This window comes from Podarcis liolepis (genome assembly GCF_965112155.1).
Source record: "Podarcis liolepis genome assembly, chromosome: 10".
Taxonomy (NCBI): Eukaryota; Metazoa; Chordata; class Lepidosauria; order Squamata; family Lacertidae; genus Podarcis; species Podarcis liolepis.
This window is the reverse complement of record NC_139562.1, coordinates 13,196,853-13,209,497: the sequence shown is the minus strand read 5'-3', so window position 1 is coordinate 13,209,497 and position 12,645 is coordinate 13,196,853. Positions and strand designations below refer to the sequence as shown.

At 45.2% G+C, this 12,645-nt stretch overlaps 1 protein-coding gene across 20 annotated transcripts in view; it reads left to right on the top strand.

The window, feature by feature from the left end:
• The window catches only part of SOX5 (SRY-box transcription factor 5), a 766,948-nt gene extending 755,418 nt beyond the window's left edge, over positions 1–11,530 (top strand). For 14 of the 20 annotated variants that reach the window (XM_083461132.1, XM_083461148.1, XM_083461144.1 and 11 more), the window contains 2 exons: positions 1,706–1,922; positions 10,771–11,530. In XM_083461132.1, coding sequence (XP_083317258.1) covers positions 1,706–1,922; positions 10,771–11,077 — 524 coding nt within the window. In that variant the 3' untranslated portion in view covers positions 11,078–11,530. The remainder of the gene's footprint in view (positions 1–1,705; positions 1,923–10,770) is intronic. The other 6 variants (XM_083461137.1, XM_083461136.1, XM_083461138.1 and 3 more) reach the window with 2 other exon arrangements.
• The last annotated feature ends 1,115 nt before the right edge of the window (positions 11,531–12,645 follow it).

The following is a 12,645-nucleotide window of genomic DNA, read 5'->3' as shown; positions in this document are numbered from 1 at the left end:
TCCTAATAGAAGCTATATGGTTTGCTGGTGTTTTTGTTGGAGCAAGGGACAAATGTTTTGCAAAAGGGAGAGAATGTAAGCTTTCTGTAGATCATAAATGGTGCGTGGGGTGTTTGTGATGATCTAGGCATGGTGGAAGTTATAATGTGAGCTAACTGCAGCGAGGAGGAAGGCCACGGCTGTCTCCCAAGTTGATCAGCCCCCACAATGTCCTTGCCACATTTCCACCCAGGGGTTGTTTTCATAGCCAGGGGCTCATCTCTGTTTCCCCAAAGAGGCTGAGCCACTACAAGGCTAGCCTGAGTAATATCCCATTGGGTCATTTCTTTTCTCTCCCCCCCCCCCAAAAAAAATTCTCCCAGCCCAGATTTATGAGCATCATGAGTATTTTGTAAGAACAAAAATCTCTCCACCCAGCTCCATTAGAAAAAGCAACCCAGAGAGCAAATGAACATTGTTCCTCCATTTGTAATATTTTTCTTTTCTCAAATGTTAGCAAAGCATTGCCTAGGACTCGTTCGCTTACACAGCCAGAAAAGGGTTGTTGTTGTTTTTCCCTTAAGAGGCATAACTTTAATCACTTGTGTCATTCATCCTCTGGGGCCAGTGCAATTATGCATGTGGGTGTTTGACATATATATATATGATATATATATATATATATCAGTGGTACCTCGGGTTAAGTACTTAATTCGTTCCAGAGGTCCGTTCTTAACCTGAAACTGTTCTTAACCTGAAGCACCACTTTAGCTAATGGGGCCTCCCGCTGCCGCCGCACCACCGGAGCACGATTTCTGTTCTTATCCTGAAGCAAAGTTCTTAACCTGAAGCACTATTTCTGGGTTAGCGGAGTCTGTAACCTGAAGCGTATGTAACCTGAAGCATATGTAACCCGAGGTACCTCTGTCTGTGTGTGTGTGTGTGTATTATATCTGTGAGTGCATTATATGTGTGTGTGTATGAAAACACATGCATACATGCACATTGTGTACATACACACAACACACAAGTGATTTTAAACAACAGTAAGGAACTCAGGTCACATTACTAATAAGCTGGACGACATTATTAATAAACACATTTGGCAAAAGAGAGACAAGAATGGCAGTGGGGGCAGGAATGGGGTCATTAGTGAGGCTGGATGAATGAATGGCTTTTTGCAGCACAACATAAGCAAAGCAGGTCCTATCTCAAGGAGCTACAAGACATGGATGAGAGAAGCCGGTAGTGGCTGGTCCGTTAGGGCAAACAGGGTAATGCTTCACCAACCTCGGCCAGCCCCTGTCCCACTTTCTAGGAATGGAGGAGAAATTTGATTTTGTTTGCATTTTCATGAGAAACTGCCAAATTAACTCTCCAGGTAGCTCCATCAAGGGAGCAATCCAGTATCCGCCTTGGGCAAAGGAAGGCCACCAGTGACTCTTTGGAGCTACCAAAAGAATAATACCAAAAGGATAATTACAATTTGGCAGGGCCATCAAGGTACCACCAGATCAGCTTTCCCCAAACTTGGGTCTCCAGCTGTTTTTCGACTACAATTCCCATGAACCCTGGAGACCCAAGTTTGGAAAACCTTGTACTAGATCCAAGCATTACATAGACTGGATCTAGCCCTCGGGTTGCCGCTAGACTGCTCCAGGGCTGGCAAGTCCTTTGAAAAGGCTCAGAGATGGACAGATCTCCTTTCTCCTTCTTCCCCCGACAGGCTCTCGCTGGAAGGCGATGACAAACCTTGAGAAGCAGCCGTACTATGAGGAGCAGGCCCGCCTCAGCAAGCAGCACCTGGAAAAGTACCCGGATTACAAGTACAAGCCCAGGCCGAAGCGCACGTGCTTAGTGGACGGGAAGAAGCTGCGGATCGGCGAATACAAGGCAATCATGCGCAATCGGCGTCAAGAGATGAGGCAGTATTTCAATGTTGGGTATGGGCCCTTTGTGGCAGATTTCATATACTTAGGTGGAAAGGGTCTGGGGTAGCTCAGTCGATAGAGCACAAGACTCTTAACCTCAGGATCATGGCTTCTAGTCCCATGTTGGGCAAAGGATTCCTACATTGCAGGGGTTGGACAAGGTGGCCCTTCCAACTCTACTGTTCTATGAGTCTATGTGCATTTTAGCCTTGCAGGTGTTATTAGGCATATAGTGGGGACCTGGAGTTTTCCCGGTGTGGGATGATGGAGAAAAGGGCCCCACAAGTTTGCATCTCTTTTCTCCTGACTTCCAAGGTTGAGGGGTGGCTCAGTCAGTAGAGCATGAGTCTTTGAATCTCAGAGCTGTGGGTTCGAGCCCAACGTTGGGCAAAAGATTGCAGGAGTTTGGATTTAGATGAGCCTTGGGACCCCTTCCAATTCTACAGTTCTAATATTTTAAGGTCTGCTCGCCCAACCACTAGCACATGAGAGCTGTAGCCACTTCAGCTGGAGGGAAGCCAGTTGTGTGCACCCACGCCCATCCTTGTAACACGACTTCCAGTGCATCACATGCAGTGATGGGCACCAGTATGGATGGCTTTAAAAGGATTGGACAAATTCCTGGAGGCTGAGGCTGAAAAGGGCTGCTAGGCACAATGGCTACATTCTGACCCCACAGCTGGAGGCAATATGCCTCTGAATGCTAGTCGCCAGGACTGGGAATCGCACATGGGGAGAGAGCCCTATCGCACTCATGTCCTGCGTTTGGGCTTCTCATGGGCTGGCCATTGTGAGAACAGGAATTCTGGGTGCAATAAGCCTTTTTGGCCTGATTCAGCGGGGCTCCTCTTACATTCAGAGTGCAGTATTTGCAAGTGGTTTGCAGGCTTGGTTCTCAGAGGCTGCCCTTACATTTTGTGGGATGAAAAGCAGGCCATGTAATCAATGACTCCCCTCCTGTTCTTCTTTCTCAGCAAATGCTGTCCACTGGCATACTGCTGCTTCTGAGCACGGAGATTCCATTTAGCTGTTGTGATTGTTAGTAGTCACCGACACAGACCTGTCCCCCTTTGCGAATGTTTTCTGGTCCCCTCTCAAAGCTGTCTAAGCCAGCGCTCATCACCTCATCTTCGTGGCAGTGAACTCCTTTAGTTAATTGCAAGTTGAGCCTGCTACAAAATGTTGCGGTGTGGTGCCTTCCAGTTCAAGGTGCCAGCCAGCTAGCCAATCAGGCCTGCTTTCAAGCTCCACCATTCCATTCCCATTCCTTTTTGAACCCTATGCAAACGTTCAGTTTCCTCACAGGTAAACGAACAGTGCAAAGCCCTGCCCGCTCTGGTATACCATTTTTACTCAGTTTAGAGCTTTCACTAAGTTTGAAGGCAATGCTCAGAAGCAAAGGACCTCCTGTTCTTCTGGGGGCACCCCGTGGGATTTACGCCCCTGGCCACGCAGGGTTCTAAATCATTCACGGAGCTTCTATGAGGACGAGAGACCAATGTTTTCCATTTTGCCCTTCAAAAGTCACCTTACTGCTTACTCCACATGCTAGGGTTTGATGCAGCAGTCACACAACGGTAGCCACAATCCATACTGATCCCGCTATTTCTTGACAAATTCATTGGCAGATTCCTACTTTGCAGGGGTTGAGCTAGATGACCCCCCGGGGACTCTACAATTCTTTCAGACACTGTTATCTCTCAGCCCTACTGGGAGCTGCCAGTGATTGAACCGGAGACCTTCTGCATGCAAAACTGATGCTCTTCTACTGAGCTACATCCATTCCGTTTGGAGTGCATAAGCAGAACTCCTTATACCTGAACATCAGAAATAGAGGAAAGGGTGTGCCTTATAAATAAAGATACACTCTTTCCTGTCTTGAATGTTCTGGGGAGAAAGAGCAGGCGCTTCATCACTTAATGCACAATTAAGATATGGAATTCACCGCCACAAGAATTTTTTTATGGCTACTGATAGAGGATGGAGGGGAAATTTGATTCAATATGCATTGAAAGCTGGACCAGTCAAATCTGCACTGTCAAAAACAATTCACAAACCGAAACAAAAATATCCTTTGAAATTTTCACTTATCTGAATTTTGTGATGCAGTTCTTCAACAAAACAGCATTTGCAAAAATGCATTTATTAGGGGAAAGTATGCATTAAAAATGAAGATATATAAGTGAAAAGAATTGGGAAATATGGGGTAATTGCTTGCAAATTAGTGTACATTAGTCAAAATATAAAAATTACTTAATAGGAGAAATTCACACTAAAACATTTATATTTTTTCATGAGGCTTTTTTTTTTTAAATCATACATTGCTAGAAAATGTGAACTGAATTTAAGACTGGGGGGAAAGTGAGAAACAAAATTGATATATCCTTCTATCTACTTACATAGCGCTGCATCTTTCTGAGTTGGTAGAGAACAAACGCCTAGCCGATCCAAAGCTAAGCACTTTTGAGTCCTATTGATTCTTTTTTCAGCGTAAGAGTTAAGTACAGGTTTAAATCTCTCCTGTTGAAATCAAGGAGACTTAAAACTGCTTAACCAGGGCTGGACTGCGCCCAACGTTTTTGGAACGAGAGCTGGCTGTTTGAGCCTGGTTAATGGATGACAGTAATGATGAACAGAGATGAATCTGTCCAGCTACTGCTAAGTGTCACCAGGCAGTATTTTAAACAGCTACAGTGTGCATTGTAATACTAAGCAGCTCAGCCCAGAAATCTGAGCCGCTTAACCCTGTGGTGTTGGCAAGTCCGGTGATCCCACTGGTAAGCGCGGAAACAAACAGAGGGATGTCAGCCAAACCTTGGCATCAGGAGATTAAAAAGAGAGGGAGGGGAGGACCTTTTGGAGAAAGAATAGGCAGCGACAAAGCCTCCAGAATTCCACTTATCTCGCCAACACTGATGCTTGACAATGTTAGGGCGGGGGGGGGGATTAATCCGCCAATAGTTGAAATGGTATTCAGCTTCCTTACTGAGCTAGCCAAATTCTCTCTCTGCTGGGAGTGGCGCAGATACTTTGGGGTTACCAATAGGTGTGCCCCAAATGAGGTCTTTGCAACAAGGTGACATCTTAAAGGGAACTGATTTTGGGTTCTCTAAAGGGCATAACGTTTGTCGGAATGTGCAAACGAGGCTACTGCAAGCTCGTGCTAAATTTGGTGTGCTTAGAACTGATTGCTTTCAGTAGACTGTCTCACGCCTAAATCGGCACAGCGCCAGGCTGTAGGGCTTGAATCCCGAGCAGGTGAGACTGGGACTTGCTTCTGAGTAAACATGGTGAGATTGCAGGTAGCAGCTCTTCAGAAATATAGGGGCGACTCCATAGATCTGCCATGGTTTGTGGCACACAGTGAACGCTGATGTTGCAGGTTTTCAAAGTGTTCCAGTCCTATACTCAGAAATTAGCCTCCTAACCACGGCCAGCTGTAACAGATCTAGCTACATGTTGGTGTTGTAGATGCCTGTTTGGTAAAATTCATCCTACGTAATCCACACTTACCTTATTTAACCCATGCTAAGTGCAAATTATTTTTACCAGTCCATACATCTGCATGCTTTTGGAGCCCTACAAAATTGGAGTTTGGCGGGGGAGTATTCTGTATGGATTGAAATTGTCTAGACCAGAGCTGCTGGTCTAGTCATTTTCACATGACCTTTGAATTCATTGATACTAGGGGCCTAGGTCTCAGAGATTCTAAACCTGTGACTGGACTATCTCACTTTAGATCAGCCTTCAACAACTGCAACTCCCATCGCTAGTGTGGAGCCAGTGTGGTGTAGTGGTTAAGAGTGGTAGTCTCGTAATCTGGTGAACTGGGTTCGATTCCCCGCTCCTCCACATGCAGCTGCTGAGTGACCTTGGGCTAGTCACACTTCTCTGAAGTCTCTCAGCCCCACTCACCTCACAGAGTGTTTGTTGTGGGAGAGGAAGGGAAAGGAGAATGTTAGCCGCTTTGAGACTCCTTAGGGTGGTGATAAAGCAGGATATCAAATCCAAGTTCTTCTCTTCATCGCTTCTGGTTGAGGCTGATTGGAGTTGTAGTCCAAAATGACCTGGAAGGTGAAGCTGTTTTAACCAGTAGGTTGAGGTTCTCGTGACTGAATGTTTATCTCTACAAAATCAGTCTCCACACAGAAATCTAATATTCTCTTAGGGATTCTAGCTCTCTATATGCAGGTATTAATTCAATTTAATTGCACAGAGGAGCATTGCAGTCTATGAAGTGGTTCAGCCCGGACTCAGGTTTACCACCTCAGCAAAATCAAGGGCAAACGCAGTAGCTGCTGTTAGAAATTAAAACATGGACAGGTCTTATCTTCCCTTAGCAAGGCCCCTCTTCCCCTCTCTCACTAGGCTGGTATGGTCATCACCCTGTCTGCTGCTGACATGTGGTCCTCAGGCTGAAATAGGTTCCCCAATCCTGTATCCTCTGCCCCTGATAGGCCTCTTTATGTTGCTATAACACTTGAACAGCCACCTTCTCCTTGAAGGAAAGAAGTGAGAGATTTAGAAATGCGGCAAGGATCGGAGAACTCTGCCAACCCTGCCCCATGGCCTTCCAGGATTGTTCTGAGGCTTACTGTACGCTTGGCGTAAACGGCCAGGGCAAGGTTTCACTCTCAGTTAAGCCTGCTCTCCTCCAGAGATTCCCCTCCTGTCTCCCGTGGCAAGGCTTTCCGTTGCAGACGGACACACCTTTGATGACATTACAATGCGGAGCATGTTCTGCACAATATTATCGCAATTGAATTAGCCCATGCTGCAAGGCAACAAAAGGAGCATCAGTGCTAAATCTGTAGGTTTGCAAGGATCCCCCAGAGCTTCTTAGGGAGATAAACACGGCCAGCATTCCAAGATTTGAGGAAGGAATTTAGCAGGCCTAAAATAACCCAGCTCTTTTATGACATTTGCATGTATTTCCAGGCTTTTGGTATCTGAAAAGGAAGGTTTTAAGCAGATGCTTGGCATGGTAGCTTTATGATTTTGCAGAAAAGTTACAACAAGATGGACTAGTATGCGTCTCTTGGATGCTTAGAGCCCAGCCACAGTAGTGAGGAGGACTTTTAAATAGGGTTTTGTTTTTAAGAACTGCCTTAAGGTCTGATTTTATGAAGCTGTTTTTTTAAACTGAGTCAGACAACTGGAGTTGGCTACCTTTATATTGTCTATGCCAGGGGTTGGGGAACTTCTGGCCTAGGGATAAGAGAATAATTTTTATTAAGTTTACATTGGCACTCCCCCCCCCAAAAAAAATATGCAAACTGAAACACAACCTTCCTTCGAAATTTGCTTATCTCCAAATCTTGCAAAGCAATTTTCCAGGCAAGTAACACGTACAAAAATGCATATACTAGGGTAGTGTATGGATGAAAATGCTTTTTTGTAATATTTTTTATTAATTTTCATCAAGAAAAATACATATCGCACCACATTACAACTTTAACAAATTTTCTTGTTTTTGGACTTCCTTCGGCCTCTCTGACAATCATCCGAATTAAACTTTTTAATTACACATTTCCTAAATTTTCTATTGCCTTTTAACATACCTTCCACACCTGTTTTTCTTTCTTACAATATTTCTTAGGTTTTTACAGAGCTTCTTTAAATGCCACTAAGGTTATTTCATTATCACTTATACGGATGAAAATACTTATAGGGAAGTTTTTAATATTGGTGGTTGTATAAATTGTTGGAAGCTGGTCAGAGTTGCTGGGGCAACCCATCACTGACGATGATTATGATGATGATACTATATTTGTGAAAGTGATATACAAGGATGTATATTGGGATAAGCTGCATACAAAAAAAAAAGTGTGCTTGGGGAGAAATTTGGTCTAAAATGCTGATGGCTTTCCATGGGGACTGTTTTAAAGTAAAAGCAGAAAAGTCATAAATGCATGTGGGAATGTGAGGAACTGAAGGCTGGAGAAATGAGAGAAAGTGAAACCAACAACTTTGCCCATCCATACTGTGGCTCTATAGGTGCTGTTGGACTGTAACTCCTGCAGGTTCCCCATCCCTGGCAGCAGGTCTGCAACGTCTTGCAATGAAGTCATTCCCAGCCCATCAGTCTGAGCTCTTATCTAGCTGGAGGTCCTGCGTAATGAATCTGGGCGCCTTCTCTGGACAACTGAAGTTGTTCTCTGGACAACTTCTGGACAACTGAAGGCAGCCCTCTTTAGGGAAGTTTTTAATGTCTAATGCTGTATTGTTTTTAATATTCAGTTGGAAGCCGCCCAGAGTGGCTGGGGAAACCCAGCCAGGTGGGCGAGGTATAAATAATAAATTATTATTATTATTATTATTATTATTATTATTATTATTATTATTATTATTATTATTATCCCTGCCCCCATGGAAGTGTGTGCTCTACCACTGAGTGTGTGGGTCCTCCCCCTGGGATTTGACCTTTTTTTCCTGGCAAAGGTTGCAGAACCTGAAATAAGTGTGATCAATTGATCGCATGGGAAATTCTTGCACCAGCGCTGTTTCTCAAAGGGTCTTCCAACGCAATCCACCCCCATCCCTCACAATTCAGGGGTGCAAATCTGCATCCTGGGCATTGTGCTGGGGGAAGCACTACTGTTTCCTGACAACAACACACCATGCATCAATGGAGACATCCCTTGAAACGGCCTTCAGGTCCTGTATACCTGAAGGAGCGTCTCACCCCTATCGTCCAGCCCAGACACTGAGGTCCAGCGCCGAGGGCCTTCTGGTGGTTCCCTCCCTGCGAGAAGCCAAGTTACAGGGAACCAGGCAGAGGGCCTTCTCAGTAGTGGCACCTGCCCTGTGGAACGCCCTCCCACCAGGGCAATAAGCAACTATTTTACTTTTAAAAGACAGCTGAAGGCGGCCCTGTTTAGGGAAGTTTTTAATGTCTGATGCTGTTTGGTTTTTAATATTCGGTGGAAGCCGCACAGAGTGGGGTATAAGATGGGTGGGGTATAAATAAATTATTATTATTATTATTATTATTATTATTATTGAAATGCAAGCAGCAGGTTCAGAGGTGGTTTTGTCAGCACCATGTCAGGGATGAAGAGAGGGTTAAACTTCCCTTCCTTGCCTCCACCCCCCCTTTCCTGATGCTGCTCAGACTTCCCCATTGCTGCCGTTTACACTTATGCATTAATTACACTAGAGAAATTAATGTTGGTCCTAAGGAAGGAAGTGGGATAACAGAGCTCTTATGCCCTATAGGGAATCTTCTGTACTTGGCCCACATGGGGAAATATCATGCCCATTAGAACTGAAGGAAATGCCAGTGAAACAGAGAAATAATGAGTTATGTTTGACATCTAAGGCATATCAAACATATGAAGCAATGGCTCCAATATAATGTAATGTTTAAAAAAATGCATTAAGATTTATAATACATGGGTACAATTATTAAGATATGGCATCTGGGGTCTGTAATTGCACCCCGTGTGGGGTTGTCCTACCCCTAATGCCTTACACATGGACGCTTTCATTCTACTCAAAACTTCTTGGAAGTATGCATTCAACAACAGTACTAAATAGTTAATGCTCCTTACCTTAACTGCTGCATTTGTGCAGTTTCACTGCTGCGTTGTTAAATCAGAGTTGTCACCATAATAACTTGAAAGTGCAATGTTTTATTTTCTTCCAGTTTGACTTTCTTGAAGTCTAAAATGATACTAATTAGTGGGGAGATGCTGAACCTATTTTTATATCCCTGGAAACATGGCTTTAAGGGGGCCTGCAAGAGAGAGAGGGAGAGAGAAGGGTAATAGCTTGGTGGGAGAGCATCAGTTTTGCATGCAGAAGGTCCCAGGTTCAAACTCTAGCATCTCCAGGTAGGCTTGGTAATGTCCTGTGCCTAGAAGAGAGAGTTTGGATTTGATATCCCGCCTTTCACTCCCCTTCAGGAGTCTCAAAGCGGCTCACAGTCTCCTTTCCCTTCCTCCCCCACAACAAACACTCTGTGAGTTGAGTGGGGCTGAGAGACGTCAAAGAAGTGTGACTGGCCCAAGGTCACCCAGCAGCTGCATGTGGAGGAGCGGGGAAGCGAACCCGGTTCCCCAGATTACGAGACTACCACTCTTAACCACTACACCACACTGGCTCTCTAAAACCCTGGAGGGTTGCTGCTGGACAGTGTAGACAATACTCAGCTTAATGGACCAATGGTCCTATTCTGTATAGGACAACAGTTGACTATGTTTCTCCGCACAGCCACTGACAATCAGGGTAGATAATACTGAACCAGAAGGACTAATTAACTCAGTACAGTGGTACCTCTGGTTGCGAATGGGATCCATTCTGGAGGTCCGTTCGCAACATGAAAAGCCCGCAACCTGAAGCACCATCTCTGCGCAGGTGCGCGGTGCAATTCGGCGCTTCTGCGCATGCACGAGTGGCGAAACCTGGAAGTAACCCTTTCCGGTACTTCCGGGTCGCTGCTGGACACAACCTGAAAAAAACGTACCGTATTTTTTGTTCTATATAAGATGCACCAGACCACAAGATGCACCTAGTTTTTGGAGGAGGAAAAGAAGGAAAAAAATATTCTGAACCTCAGAAGCCAGAACAGCAAGAAGGATCACTGCGCAGTGAAAGCAGCACTCCCTCTTGCTGTTCTGGCTTCTGGGATAGCTGCACAGCCTGCATTCGCTCCATAAGACGCACAAACATTTCCCCTTACTTTTTAGGAGGGAAAAAGTGAGTCTTATACAGCAAAAAATACGGTAACATGTAGCAAACGTAACATGAGGTATGACTGTATAAGGTAGCTTCCTTTGTTTATTCCTAAAAGAATGCATCCTCCTCCTTGTGTCTAACGGCTCCCCGTATTGTTTCCCCCCTCCTTCATTGCCAACAGACAGCAAGCACAGATTCCCATTGCGACGGCCGGCGTAGTCTACCCAGGGGCCATTGCCATGGCAGGAATGCCCTCCCCGCACCTGCCCTCGGAGCACTCAAGCGTTTCTAGCAGTCCGGAGCCCGGGATGCCCGTTATCCAGAGCACTTACGGCATCAAAAGCGAGGACACCTCCCATGTCAAGGAGGAGATGCAGACTGACGACATCAACGGCGAAATATACGATGAGTACGACGAAGAGGACGATGACCCCGACGTGGACTACGGCAGCGACAGCGAAAACCACATCGCGGGGCAAGCCAACTGATAGGAGGGGGTCCCGATTCTTGGCGTTGACCTCGGAGGACTTCGGTGGGAAGCCCCGGCTGGTTCCTTAGCCCAGTGGCCAAGCACACAGACTTAAATCCTCACACACTGACTGTTACTTAAAAACTCTTAGTCTTAACTAGTTGGGGGGACATCAGCTGATCAATAGGCATCAGCCCACGTCGGGGGGGGGGAATAAACTTTTTAAAAGGAAAGCGAAACAAAAAAATTAAAGAGACAAAAAGGCTCAGAGGAAGGAACCGTGACAAGGAAGACAACTCACGAAGACAACAAATATATATATAAATATATATATAAAACGGACGGAAATAAGCTATGGGTAATATAATGCCAGTAATTCAGCTGCTATACCCGAGCACTGAAGTCTTACCCGTTCAACCTTTTATTATTATTATTTTTTTCAAAATAAACTTTATGGCTGTTTGTTCTACAATGTTCTAGAAAATTCTCACTCAGGTACACAGTGCCAACAAGTGGCTTGTGAATGTGTTCTGTTGTTTTTGTGCTACAGGTTAAAGGAAAAAAAATAAGATTTGGGGTGGGGTGGGGGGAGGTTGGGGGGGAGGTGACGCACCTGACCAGGATGGGGCGGGGGGCAGAATAGATGATTTTTTAAAAACAATTCTTTTTACTTCCCCCTCCAACTTTCCCACCTTCTTTTTTCACCCTTCCTCTCCAGAGTCAGGGTTATTAAAGCATTCATGCATCTGGCTGGAACGGACCTAGTTTTTTTTAGCCCATGTGGCATTGCACATCCTAATTCACAACAATCGCTGCTTGCAGGTGAGGAAGAGGTCATTGGACCTGTAGGAGTTTGCTTAGGGCCCTGATGGTTCGCTCCAGTGCAGAATGTTTTCTGTGCAGGCTGCAATAAACCTTTGGGTGGTTTGAGAGATTTGTAGACCATGAATTGAGCTCTAGAGATGCCCAATATGGGACCTTTCATCAACATATCATCATTATTTATTGGATGTCTTACCTGCCTTTCACCACCAGGTCCCAGGACAGGTTACACCCATATAAAAATACAATATTAAAATCCTTTAAAACAACAATGCTCTCCCCACTGACTTATGTCCTTCCCTTCCACCAAAATACATTAACCCAGTCCCTTAAAAATGCAAGCACTTGTTCTACACACATCCTTAAATGGGTTATGCCAGTCACCAGTTAGCCTGATCACCTGGGAGACGTATGTGCCCTCGTCCCAATCCAATATCTGCTTGACCTTGATGGATGTTGCCACATGGGCTGCAGTGGGCATACTCTTTATTTCTGCTGCCACCACCCCAGCCAGTCACCCCCTTCCTTTCTAGACAGGGCCTCCTTCCACCAATTGCACACCAGACGTAGTCTCTGAGCAAGTGCCAAATTTGTACTCACACGCTGAACAACTTCCATTTCATGTTTTCTTTCCCAGTTGGTCGTCTTTTCTTTATTTCTTTCATCTCGTCTTCGGTCTAAAGTTAGGACAGTGTTGTGTCTTAGACAATCCGTTGAAGAACCTGATTACCAGCAGCTGGTGAGGTTAGATTTTTCTTTCTTTCA